At 49.1% G+C, this 13,915-nt stretch overlaps 1 protein-coding gene across 3 annotated transcripts in view; it reads left to right on the forward strand.

Annotated features, from left to right (window-relative positions):
- Positions 1-2,519: 2,519 nt before the first annotated feature.
- Positions 2,520-13,915, forward strand: part of LOC144952550 (tubulin beta-4B chain) — a 41,737-nt gene continuing 30,341 nt past the window's right edge. For 2 of the 3 annotated variants that reach the window (XM_078883004.1, XM_078883003.1), the window contains exons 1-6: positions 2,520-2,660; positions 5,639-5,747; positions 9,332-9,442; positions 9,978-10,222; positions 10,513-11,115; positions 11,594-11,834. In XM_078883004.1, the coding sequence (XP_078739130.1) occupies positions 2,604-2,660; positions 5,639-5,747; positions 9,332-9,442; positions 9,978-10,222; positions 10,513-11,115; positions 11,594-11,806 (1,338 nt within the window). In that variant the 5' untranslated portion in view covers positions 2,520-2,603 and the 3' untranslated portion in view covers positions 11,807-11,834. Of the gene's footprint in view, positions 2,661-5,638; positions 5,748-9,331; positions 9,443-9,977; positions 10,223-10,512; positions 11,116-11,593; positions 12,872-13,915 lie in introns of those variants that run through there. The other variant, XM_078883002.1, reaches the window with a different exon arrangement.

Raw genomic sequence — 13,915 nt, forward strand, 5'->3', positions numbered from 1 at the left:
GCTATACACTACACTATGCGCTACACATACTACACTATACATTATATACTACGCTATACACTGCACTATACACTACATGACTATACACTACGCCACTATACTGAATTGAAAATAATTTCTTCAGAACTGTTGTTTGTGTTTCGTTTGTTGTCCTTCCCTCGCACCTTCGATTAGCGCGTTTGGCTACGTACGGTGCGAAAGAAGTTCAACACACATGCATATGTAATGTAGTAACTCGGCGGGAGACGACTTCACGGGTAACACACTCTTTATTTTATCAAACTCGTTTACAGGTGACTAACACCTACTTTGTATCTCGGGTGACAAACACCCACTTAGCTATCTCGGGTGACAAACACCCACTTAGTATCTCGGGTGACAAACACCCACTTAGCTACTTGGCGACTAACGCCCACTGAGCTACTCGGATGACCAACATCCACTTAGTATCTCGGGTGACAAACACCCACTTAGCTACTCGGCGACTAACGCCCACTGAGCTACTCGGATGACCAACATCCACTTAGCTACTCGGCGACTAACGCCACTGAGCTACTCGGGACACTCCCTGCCCGGGGTATCCGTCTCGACTGTGGGTCCCCAGCCCGACCCACGGGGGCGTCGGACCCCGGGTCCCACAGCCTCGCCTCCGAGCCACACAGGGCCCCGGTCCCCACAAGGACGGCGGGACTAGGGGTCTCGGGGCACTAGGTCTTCAGCTCCGTCTTCGGGTCTTCAACTGGGTAACTCTCCTCGAGTGCTCTCGCGCGTCCCCCTTTATACCCCACCTGCGGACGTCGCTGCGAGCACCCACTTATTCGACCAATCGCCGGGCGCTGGCTACGATCCTCTTTTCCCACATCTCATCGTGCCTCACCACCCACGCCGCGCCGCCCCGTCATCTGTCACTCCCGGCGCGCGCGTCCACACCACGCCCACAACGCGTGCCCAACCCCGCACCCCGCGCCGCCCCGTGATCCATCACTGTCACAGTCGGCGCCCGTCAATACCACCACTACACATACATAGAGACGGTGACAGCAGCAGCTGCTGGGCGGATTACACGACTCAGGGAGATGTCAAATCAGCAGTGGACTGAGCATAGACTCAGGCTGGTGCTGCTGCCGAGTGTAATGATTAGATTAACACGCAGCAGGCTTTCACGACAAATATCATCCATAACAGAAGTCTTTTGAGTTAGATCACGTAAATATATAAATGTGTCGTCGCCACCACCCGACACAGCCAACTCATCCGCCCCCACACTTTGCGCCAGAGCGCAGCTGCGTAGTCACCACATCTACTATGCCTCTATATAAGGAACGAAACAGGTGGACTTCTCCACAAATATGTCTGTCGCCTGATGAAGCTAGTTGTAATTACTGGTGAAACGTCGTACTCAGATTGTAAATGTTGTGGCTTGGCTCTCCAACACACAACCGGTGTGCTGTACTAGTTTACTCACTATACACTACACTATACACTACTATACACTACACTATACACTACATTATACACTACTATATACTATACTATACACTACTATACACTACACTATACACTACACTATACACTACTATACACTACACTATACACTACAAACTAGTGCTGTATTAGTTACGAATTGGCCACGTTCTGTTCACGTGACAACCCTTACTAGTTGGCTGTGTCGGGTGGTGGCGGGTTTTAACGACACATTTATAAACTTGATTTGAAGCTTTCGTGACTGCAGGAATCCATACTCTTTGGTTCTTTCGGTAAAGTCACGTAGGTATAAAATAAAATAAATTAAATCACGTTTCGATTGCAACACAAGTAATCATAATCAGGTGGGAAACCGACAGCAAAAAATGTATTTAACAAAATATGTACAATTAAATCTAAACATTTTTTATCTTACCAGGTGAAGCCCACTGAAGCTATTTAAGCTTCTGTTTCAAAAGCGACCTGGGCCACAATTAATTCATCTCGAAACAAGCATCCGAACATTCGTGACAACCGACGTCGCTACGGACGCTGGATTCCCACATCGCTATGGTTACCGTCCCCCCTACTCCTCCCCCGCAGCCGCGTTCCTCCGGGCTCATGGTTGTTAGCAACGGTCGCCATGGCAATAAGGGGTAGGGGGGTAACAGCATCGGCATTTAGTTCATTTATTGGCGTCCCCCCCACTGCCCCCCCCCCAACGATAATCCCCTAGCAACGCTCACCAAGGCAACGCGTAAACATCCCCCCTCCCTGGACGAGCCTCTCGAATGACATTTGTTATCGTCTAACCGCCCTTGGGGCAATATTTGATGGGTGTTGGGTGTCGCGCGCATTGGGACGAGCAAATATTTTCCCCCTTGGCGTTTTTGATTTCACAGGGTGGGAGGGCGAGCGCGGCGAGCCTCGCCCAATGGGAGCGTGGCGATCGACGGTCACGTCACAGTAGTTTTTCTTTAACCAATGGGGTCGCGGGGATTCCGGTGATGGGGTCCTTATATAATGAGGTGGCGGGCTCCCCACTGCCCGCCAGTGCAAGAGATTTGTGAGGTGCCGCTGAAGGGTCAAACAACTTTGACTAATTCCAAGCATTACTTTAAGTTAAGTTACTCACAAAAATGCGCGAGATTGTGCACCTGCAAGCTGGCCAGTGCGGCAACCAGATCGGGGCGAAGGTTAGTAACCGTTGTTTTCAAAACGGCATTTTGCGCACATATTAATACCGCTGTTGCTGCTTCGTTGTGTGAGAATTAAAAGTGTGGATGGAGCTTTGCATTCTGAACCTCTGTCAGGGAACGTAAATGTCTTCCGTACGTCTTTTATTTAACCCGAGAGATTAAACTGAGATGCGAGAGGCGTCGTGTGTGTAACGTCGTTGACAATAAGCGCATTGTATAAACTACATTTTCAGCACGTAAATTTGTGTTTAAAAAAAAAACGCAATTATGCACGTGCTAAGATGAAAAGTGATTCATAAGGCTGGACATAGATGGCAAAGCGGTATAAATAACACCATCCAGTGCCAGCAAGTAACGCGGTATTGCAACGACTCGAGGAATCGTAATTTTGCCAAATGAAGCCGATACAGTTTACGCCGGTACAGCATTTAACAGCGAATAATGCTGAATTAAAATCTGGAAACGGGTCGAATTGAAGGCTTGGTGTTGACTGCTCATTGCTACCGAATTTATATTTTAATCACCTGCTAAAAATAAAAGTCACGGTCTTTTTCGACCAGGGTGTATCGGAAGCGTTTGTTCGCTTTTTACCTGCTTAGAAAGTCACACCAATGAGTCAAGCGATTATTTGTTAAGTCTCGGAATTCGGCCTCCCAAGTGTCCATGAAGATCGTAAAAAAAACACGAACTCGACCAAAACCCGGTCAAGTTTCTATCATTAAATTATGCGAAATTACAAATAATCGTAACAAAAATAATCACGTGAATTGTTTTTTTTATCTACGTGACTTAACAGAAAGAACCAAAGAATATGACTGGCAGTGCCCAGATTCCAGCGAGCCAATAGGGAGCGAGATGCGGCCCCGTGCTGCAGTGAGCACGGCGGCGGCAGAGCGCGGGCGGTGGCGGGAGATCCCCCCCACCCCTTAACCCCCCCCCCCTTCATCCCCCCCCCTTCATCCCCCCTCCTTCATCCATCCCCCCCCTTCATCCACCCTAGCCCCCCTTCATCCCCCCCTCCCCCGCTTCACCCCTCCCCTTCACCGCCCCCCCCCCCCGCTGCATCCCACTGCTTCACCCCCCTCCTCGCTTCGCCCCCACCACTTTCCTCCCTCTCCGCCCCCCGTTCCACCCCCCACTTCACATTCACCCCCCCCACTAAACCCCCCCACTACTCCCCTCTACTCCCCTCGAGCCTTCCCGCCGTGGGCCGGGTGCCATCTCTGGGTCACCGAGCGGCAAGGGTGGCAAGGCAGTTCGGTAACAGTACGGTCCTTTTTTTCGTATATGGGTCGTCCATAAATTACGTCACGCGCCTGGGGGGGGGGTCAGACATTTGTGACGATGTGTGACGAGGGGGGGGGGGTGAGAAATGTGACATCACATCAAAATGCGCAACTTTAAATAAATATAGACAACACATACTCTTTGGTTCTTTTGTTAAAGTCGCGTAAAACAATTTCTACCTACGTGACTTTACCGAAAGAACCAAAGAGTATGGGTCCCTGCAGTCACGAAAGCTTCAAATAAAAAATTACCTACAAATTAGTAATTTGGGGTCACACAGCAGCAACATCGCCCCCCCCTGCTGCGAAAAATATGGCAAGATCCTCCTGAAGAAGACTTGAGACCCCGTTAATCATTCCTGGGTAGGTGAGCAGAATTATAATAAATCATCCTGTGGTACGCTCACCAGGAAGAGAAGCAAAGTTTGATTTGGTTTCATTGCAATGTTAATTGCATCATCTCATCGACGCAGAGTTTTCATGCCCTGGGGCGGCCTTTTCCCTGGATGGAAACAAATTAATGCACTGCTGGATGACACAGCAGTGGATCAGTCATCAATTGTTGTTGATAGGGCTGCCCCCTTTTTACACCACGGCATCTCGGAGTACTTTTCCCGCGACGTGCGACTCGCATCACATCTCAAACACTGGAAAGGACACCTCCACTGACAGCTGTCCCTGCGTGGCATACACACATAGGCCTTTGTGTCTCGAGAGAATTTCTTTTACGCCTTACGAGGTCAGCTGTAGGTTTTACCTTGCCTAGAATGACTTAGTAGGCCAATCCTTGAGTGGCAATCCTTGCCACAACGTGGCATAAGGTGATGCAAAAGTGGGGCATTTGTCTCCCAGTAGGGGCCAATGTTGCTGTGTCATCCTCTGAGTAGTTGGCGCAGAGTGTATTCATGAAGGACAAGATGCTTATTGTGATGAATGCGCGTGAGCAGCTAAATGGCCATGTTGCAGCGGATGCAGCAACTACCCACAGCCACGGTCCGTATCGCCCATCCCCAGGCCACCCTGCGTTTTTTCCAGGACATCCACTCGGCACTTGCTGAGGGGTGATTAGATCCTGCAGCTCAGATTAAAGGGGGAGCGGTGGGAAGGGGGCAGCGCTCTGCTCTTGTGGTAAAATGTGTGGCAGGAGCTCTCCAGTGAGCTCGTGGCCACGCTCACCTTTAAGGGGGCTGCAGGCAAGTGCTGTGGTAGCATTTGCTCCTCGCAGCGGAGTTCCTTCTCCGTTTGCACGGTCCCCCCCCCATACTACAGTGTGTGGTATGTGAATGTGTGAGTGTTTGCGAGAGAGTGTGAGAGGAGTTTATGTTCTCCCCCCTCTGAATGGGTTTCTTCCCATAGCTGAAAAAAAAAACAATGCTGAAAAATTCCCTGAAAATTCCTCAAGTGGAATTTCACAGAGTAACATTGCCTGTGCGATGTTGCTGTGTGTAGTTTGTTGTCCTTCCCCTACACCTCTGATTAGCATGGTTGGCTGCGTACGATGCGAAAGAAGTTCAACATCCACATGCTCGCACTATGCGAAACAAGAGCACATATCTTCGTGATAGCGTTGCGCTTTCAGGAACGATTGCACCAATATCAAATTTATTCATGGGCCACTCGTGATACGAAGCGTTTTGTGCCTTTCCTGATGGTGCCCGTTGCCACCTTTGCCTCTGCCCTGTCGCATAGTTCTGGGAGGTGATCAGCGACGAGCACGGGATTGACCCCACGGGCACGTACCATGGGGACAGCGACCTCCAGCTGGAGAGGATCAATGTCTACTACAACGAGGCGTCGGGTGAGTCTTCATACGGTAGCGATAGCAATGAATCGCGCTTCATGAACCCTGCTGGTGCCACGCAGCGGTGGTACGCTCGTGCCTCGCAGCAAGAAAACGCCTATGTTCGATTCCTGACTCGGGTGCCTCTCTGTGGAGTTTGTGTTTTCTCCTGTGCTGCATGGGTTCCTTCAGGTTTCTCCAGTTTCCTCGCATACCAAATAAAACACGTACGGTCTAACTGCTATTGGCCACAACATGCTCATGCTCAAACGTTTACCAACAAATTAATAATTTGGGCTTAAACAAAAAATGTTTTTTCTCCTACTGTAAAACTCTTGAAAAAGGTTATTGAGCTTTCCTGGCTCAAGGTTTCCTGAATAATCAAAATAATAATAGTACATACATGCCCAGACATACTGCTGGGCTGCATTGTGGCCAGGAGATGGTGGGTTCCACCTTTAACCAACCTACACTGACCGGCACAGTGAAGTATGGTCAAACAATCCCCTTCACCAGCAAGAGTGGGGGAAGCCTTCATTCGGCAAAGCTGTGCTTTGTATTTTCTTGTATTATCTTTAATCTGGAGGTTGTGGTTGATGGATCATTGGGAGATGGGAGTGGCAGTTTTGCCATGAGGTGAGGGATGACTTCTTAGCCCTGGCAAATACATATTGACCGCAGTATATAGCAGTACAGCAAGTAGGTTAGTTGAACACGTAGGATTTCGCGACCAATATCCATAAGAGAGGTGTTTTAGGTTAGATCACGTGAATATAAGTGTCTCGTTAAACCCGCCATCACCTGTCACAGCCAATTAGTAAGGTTTGTCACGTAAACAAAACATGCCAATTAGTTACTAGTTCATCAACTCAGGCGCCTGATGAGGCTGGTTGTAATTACAGGCGATGGTAAATATTGTGGGTTTTGTGACAACCTTACTAATTGGCTGTGTTGGGTGGTGGCGGGTTTAACAACGCATGTATAACCATTTACGGCCTTCGGCCAGGAAAGTCACGAAAAAAATTGCACTTGAATGATGCATTCACGCAAGCACCCGATGCTGCGTTTTGAAGTTTTAAAATGAAACATCTTTGAATTGTATTATGTTTTGAATTCGATAATTGTATTTCTTCATTAAAAGCTTATCATTTTACATCTGGAATACTTAATTGAAAACGACATTTCGTGTGAATTTTCTCTCATCGTTAATTAGATGGCCTTGCTGGGGGTTCGGTTCGATGTGGACTTTCACCTGTTTGGAATTACGGGATCGAGATGAGGCGACAGAGCTGGCCATGCGAGAAGACCGCCGTCTGCAGATCAATTTCAATGTAATCGAACGTCTGTCCCTGTGCCTCCGTCGTTCATGCAGGGGGCGCGTAGGTTTGCAGCTCCCCCTGCATGAAAACGACGGAGTGCAGCGTTCATCACAGATAAAGTTGCGTTCTTATATAAGAGTATGATATGATAGCGTATGTGGGGATAATGGGAAATTGTCGTCGTCGCAAAACATCGCGAAACAAATGGCAAAGTCGTGTCGGTGGGGGCCAAGTCGATTCTGGGAATCAACACCGAATAGATTCTGGGAATCAACACCGAATCGCCTTGTTCTCTCTCTCAAACGTTCATCGTCGATAAAGTTGTGCGCTTATTTATCTATATATGTAAAAGGGAAATTTGTGAATATATGTGTCTGTTCGAAATGTTTAGCATACTTCCCGACATGCAACAAACTTGAAATTTGGCATGTGGGTAGCTTCCAGACTACACAATGCAAAAAGTATAAAAATTAACTTTTGTATTTTTGGGGGAGGGGGGGTAAATGACCATGAAGTGTGTGGCGTTAACCCGCATACAGGACTGGCGAGAATCGATATCTGGTGAGCGTTTGTGGTATCGATTATACGGAAATAGGCCGATTCTAAAGAAATCTCCAACCTTCAATACCTTTGCGCGATTTAAAGAATCCAATCTTGGCACGCGAGCGTTAGTATTTTTTTCCACCGCGCGTTGGGTTTTATTTTAATTTTAATTAATGAGATAATGATCAAAGTTTTCTTTTCATTTGTATGTGTTATGTTTTTAAGTTTTGAGAAGTTTTAAATATATTTTTCCCCCGGGCAACGCCGGGTACTTCCTGCTAGTAATTTATAAAGTGCCCTTAAACAATTGTTCTTAGGGCACTGAGAACAATTGTTTACGTGCTCTAACCCAACCACCTCTATTATGAGCAAGTAGGTTTCTGAGTAAACAGCATCCACATAGCAATGTTCCCTGCAGTTCCCTCCTACAGACCCACATTTTAGACTTGTCAGCTGCCTACTTGCTGTATCATCTCCTGCAGCCTGCCACTTGCACAAGATTCCACGCATAGCCAAGGCACAGCAGGTGCCTTGGCTGTAATCCGGATTAGTGCTCGGTCCGTCTGCTCTCACTATGGCCTTGGTTCTGTTGAAATCTCCACTGTACAGGATGGTAGGGGTGGCAGTACAGTGGTGACGGCCGCTCTTCCTTCCGATATTAGGAAGCCACTGGGAGCTATGGCACTTTTAAATCATCTAGATTGACAAACTAATTTCTTTAAAAAGTTTTTTGGGTTTAGTTGGTTGTCTATACGCCACACCCCCAATTAGCATGGTTAGGTACGTACAGTGCGAAAGAAGTTCAACATACTACACTATACACTACACACACTACACTGTACACTACGATATACTGTACTATACATTACCCCACTGTACTCGATTGAAAACTCATTTTTTTAGAGCTTTTTGTGCTTAGTTTGTTGTCCTTACGCCACACCTCCGATTAGCACCGTTGGCTACGTATGGTGCAAAATAAGTTCAGGATACAGACATTCCCGACTTGGTTGCCTTTCTACATGGAGTTTGTATGTCTTCCCCGTGTTCTGCGTAGGTTTGCTCCGGGTTCCCTGGTTTTCTCCTGAGGCAAAAAGATCCCATACAATGTCACTGGTATTGACCTAACGTCCTAATTCTCAAATTGATCAATTGGGATTAAACACAGCAGCAACATCGCCCCCTACTCGGCAGGATCCTCCTAAAATAGTTTTGAGACGCATTGTGGCTTTTCTGGGTAAACAAGTAGAATAATAATAACAATTACAACTCAGCTAATTGACCAGGTGCAATAGCCGCGGTAAAATTCTTCACTTTAAGCCAGGCATTGGCTTGGAGGTGGGGGGGGGGGTTGATGGATCATGCTGGAATAGGAGACCACGACTTGTTGTGCCACTGTTGAGAAGAACCCCATCTTGTGCCGTGGTGGCGAGATGTTAACTACCTCGCCTGGTATACAGTAGGTCGTGAGTTCGATCCAGACCCTGACACCTGCTGTTTATTTGGAGTTTGCGTGTCTCTCTGGCCACGGTCACGTGGATTTCTCTCCGGGTCCTCTAGTTTTTCACTCCACGTTTAGAATCATGTGCTTCGAGTATTTGGCTGCTACTCTAAATTTCCACGGGGTAAGCCACAGTCAGGTCACTTCTGAAAAAGAGCTACATAGCTCAGTGGGCCTCACCTGGTAAAATAAAAAATTGTTTAGTCTATAGTTTCGTTTTTGTGTCTCTCTTTCTCGTGCAGGGGGAAAGTATGTGCCTCGCGCCATCCTTGTGGATCTTGAGCCTGGGACGATGGACTCGGTGAGGTCCGGCCCCTTCGGACAGATCTTCAGGCCAGACAACTTCGTCTTTGGTGAGTGAGCATGTCTGTGTATATGCATAAGTGTGTGTGTGTTCGCTACCAGCAATTTCCCCAACAGTCTCTTACGGCTATATAGGGGGATCTTTGTGTGCATGTGTATTTCTACGAATGTGTATCTGTCTCAGTGTGTGTCCGGTTATCTTTCATAGCCAAAATATGAAAAAAACACAATGATAATGGCTTTGGCCAAATATCCCAATGCTGAAAATGTACCTACATATTGCTCAATTAGGATCACACACGCTAAAACTTTGAGACGTAGATATTATATTGGACTTATCGTTAGTCTAACGCCTCCTGAACATCTGTGAAAAGAGCTTCATGGCTCATCGGATTTCTCCAGGAAATCCACCCTCTCTCATCTGTTCATCTTTCTCACCCTTCCCAACTATCTGCATGTCTGCATATTGTCTGTCTCTGCCTGTCTCTGTATCCCTCTCTGCCTCCCTGTCTAGCTCCCTCCCTGCTTGACTGCCTGTTTCACTGACACCTTGTCTGTCCTATACGTTATCGCTGACCATCCTAGGCCAGAGCGGTGCGGGTAACAACTGGGCCAAGGGCCACTACACGGAAGGCGCAGAGTTGGTGGACTCGGTGCTGGACGTGGTGCGCAAGGAGGCGGAGAGCTGCGACTGCCTGCAGGGCTTCCAGCTGACGCACTCGCTGGGTGGCGGCACCGGCTCGGGCATGGGCACCCTGCTCATCAGCAAGATCCGCGAGGAGTACCCCGACCGCATCATGAACACCTTCAGTGTGGTGCCCTCTCCCAAGGTGAGACTACTAGTACTATAGTACTAACCATGATGACAACACTGGTAATCACCCTGGCCACATGATAAGCATGTTGAGCGTAGTGTTCTGTCAAGGTGAGGGGCAACAGGGGAGTAGATGGAGGATGAGGAGACTACAGAAGTGGCCCTGATGCTCGACTTTACACACGAGCACGAACACTGCCTATGGCTCCCAGGCCGAGAGCTCCCGCATCCATAGACTTGTCCACTTACCCGGACCCTCACCAAGCCGCTCGCTCATCCCCTTAATCTCCTACTCCTCCCGCGCAGGTGTCGGACACGGTGGTGGAGCCGTACAACGCGACACTGTCGGTGCACCAGCTGGTGGAGAACACGGACGAGACATACTGCATCGATAACGAGGCGCTCTACGACATCTGCTTCCGCACCCTCAAACTCACGACGCCCACGTACGGCGACCTCAACCACCTGGTGTCGGCCACCATGAGCGGTGTCACCACCTGCCTGCGCTTCCCGGGCCAGCTCAACGCCGACCTGCGCAAGCTCGCCGTCAACATGGTGCCCTTCCCGCGCCTGCACTTCTTCATGCCGGGCTTCGCGCCGCTCACCAGCCGCGGCTCGCAGCAATACCGCGCACTCACCGTGCCCGAGCTCACCCAGCAGATGTTCGACGCCAAAAACATGATGGCGGCGTGCGACCCGCGGCACGGTCGCTACCTTACGGTGGCCGCCATCTTCCGCGGCCGCATGTCCATGAAGGAGGTGGACGAGCAGATGCTGAACGTGCAGAACAAGAACAGCAGCTATTTCGTCGAGTGGATCCCCAACAACGTGAAGACGGCCGTGTGCGACATCCCACCCCGGGGCCTCAAGATGTCCGCCACCTTCATCGGCAACAGCACGGCCATCCAGGTGAGAAGGCGGGGAGGAGGGGGACGAGGTGGGGGGACGAGGTGGGGGGACGAGGGAGGATGACGAGAGGGGGGACCAGGGGGGGTGAGAGGAGAGCAGCAAGGGAGAGTAGAGAAGGGGAGGGTAACAGGGTGGTGTAGTGTTGTCACTGTTGGGTTTGATTCCCGTATGGGACAACATTCTCCCACTGTTTTGCACGCGTTTCCTTTTGGTTCATCTATTTTTTTCCCATATTAAAAAAAAAATGCAATGTAACTGGTATCGGCCAAACATCCCAGTGCTGAAATATTACCTGTAAATGAATAAATCGTGACATCGCCTCCTACTGCAAAAACTTGGCAGGGCCCTCCTGAAAATCCATCTTGTAAGGCTTCCTTGAGGTGTATCGCCATGCCTCACTGTGTCTGTCTTAATGTCTCTCCCCGTGTCTCCTGTATCCCCATGTATCCCTGCGCCCCCCCCCCCTTTGCGTGTGCAGGAGCTGTTCAAGCGAATCTCCGAGCAGTTCACGGCCATGTTCCGCCGCAAGGCCTTCCTGCACTGGTACACGGGCGAGGGCATGGACGAGATGGAGTTCACCGAGGCGGAGAGCAACATGAACGACCTTGTCTCCGAGTACCAGCAATACCAGGACGCCACGGCCGAGGAGGAGGGAGAGTTCGAGGAGGAGGGCGAGGAGGAGGCCGCCTGAGAGGGATGACGGCGACGACGCAGCCAAGGCCAGCGCTCAACACCACCCACATGGCTGCCAGCACTCATACCTAGCATACGTACACGCACCTAGCATACGTACACACACCTAGCATACGTACGCACTGCTGGCATACGTACACGCGGCTGGCATACGTACGCACGGCTGGCATATGTACACACACACACCTAGTATATGTAGTAGGTGTGTGTGTGTGTACATTCACCATCACCCACTCTCACCCACCTGCTTAATAACTGAATCTGTCACCCACTAGCTCACCTGATAGCTTAGTTAAGTCTAAGAGCTTATTATGCACACAGTGCACATTATTGTGTTGTTAAAGCCTTGACTTGATAGAGAAACATCCCAGGTGGTTTTAATCCCCACACACACACAAGAGTGGTGATGCACACTCGCACGCACGCTCCAGTCGCACGCAACACCCCACTCACTTAGGCCAAGCGGCGAGCATCCTCACCCAGGGTTTCCTGGGTGGTGACGTGGCACGCCGGCAGCGCGTTTGGTGCAGAGGTTCACGGTTTAAAAACCACCAGCCGCCCTGCTCGTTTCCAGCGGATGTGACAATCATAAAAACAATGTGTCAACGCGCCGTCTGCTTCGCAGCGGACGTTAAAGATCCCGTGACGTCGCTAGCAAGAGCAAGCCATTGTGTGGCCAATGTCATGGTTCAATTAACCTCAACTTATTCAATTGGATTAACACGTAGTAGGCTTTCGTGACCAATATCCATAATACTAGTTTTTTTGGGTTAGATCGCGTAAATATAAATGTGTTGTTAAACCCGCCACCACCCGACACAGCCAATTAGTAAGGTTTGTCATGTTAACAGAACATGCCAATTCGTTACTAGTACAGCACCAACCGGTGTTGTAGAGTAAGTCCACAACATTTACAATCTGAGTATGACGTTTTGCCAATAATTACAACCGGCATCATCAGGCGACAGCCAGATTTGTGGAGGAATCCTCCATTGCCGGTTGGGCAGAGCCTGTATTAAATTGGAATTGCACATAGCAATCAACCCCCCCCACCCCCCCCCCCGTTATAAACAATTGGCAGGACCCACCCCTAAAAGTGAAACTCGGTGAGGCTTTTCCTGCATAAGCAAGTTTTAATAAACGACTGCCCAATACATAGACACCTTGACCACTTAGGGGATTCTGTCAGGATACTGACGAGCTGTCATTCGCATCCAGCCGATGAGGTGACCCAACCAACCATCTAAAGCCCCGACTTTTATAATGTAGCCCTAACTCGAAAACTGGGGTCATGCATGTCCCCCGCAGCCCCAGTGCGCCTCCATCCCTCTCACCCTACTGATGATTGGGCAGAGCCTGTAACATGAAACTCCCACAACCGTATAATCATTCATAATTTATTTTGCTCAAAACTCGCCAAAAAAATCCAGTGTTACAGAAGAGGCTGCTTTGCCACATGGTCCTTTCATTCTTCCCTCTCACTCAGAGCCTTCAAATCCCCCCCCCCCCCCTCAGTTCTAATGAGGCTGCTGCCCACGGGAAGATTTAGAGGGCTTAGTGTTGCACGGTGAGTGGTCCCCACTGTATGAGAGATCGTTGGTTGCTTGCGTGTCCAATCCATCGACAGAGAAACCGACTCCATTCCATTTTTTTTGGTGTTTTGCGAGTTTCACCCAGGATTTAATTTTCGCCGACAAATTCCACGTCTCATGTCAACTTCAGCTCCACCTTGAAATTCTCTTAGCAATACCTGGCGTGGTAAACTTAGCAGTCGAATGAACTGTGCCAGGTTTGGTTTTGGAAAATGGCACTCGGCATCTAAAAATGCATTTGTAAATGCGTAACAAGCATTAGCATTTGCCTGTTGGAAGAGAAGACGTTTGTGAAAAGCATCAACTTAAATTAGGCATTTAAACCAGCAAAGAAAACTTTTTTGCCTCTGACAATCTAGACAATTGCTTTACAGTGATCCCTCGTTTATCGCGGTTAATGGGGACCGGAACCCCTCGTGATAGGTGAAAATCCACGAAGTAGGATTGGCCCCCTAGGAATTTCCGTATATGTGTGTGTGGGTACCAGAATGTTTAAAATATGTATATTTATACTT

Source organism: Lampetra fluviatilis, chromosome 68 (genome assembly GCF_964198595.1).
Source record: "Lampetra fluviatilis chromosome 68, kcLamFluv1.1, whole genome shotgun sequence".
NCBI lineage: Eukaryota > Metazoa > Chordata > Hyperoartia > Petromyzontiformes > Petromyzontidae > Lampetra > Lampetra fluviatilis.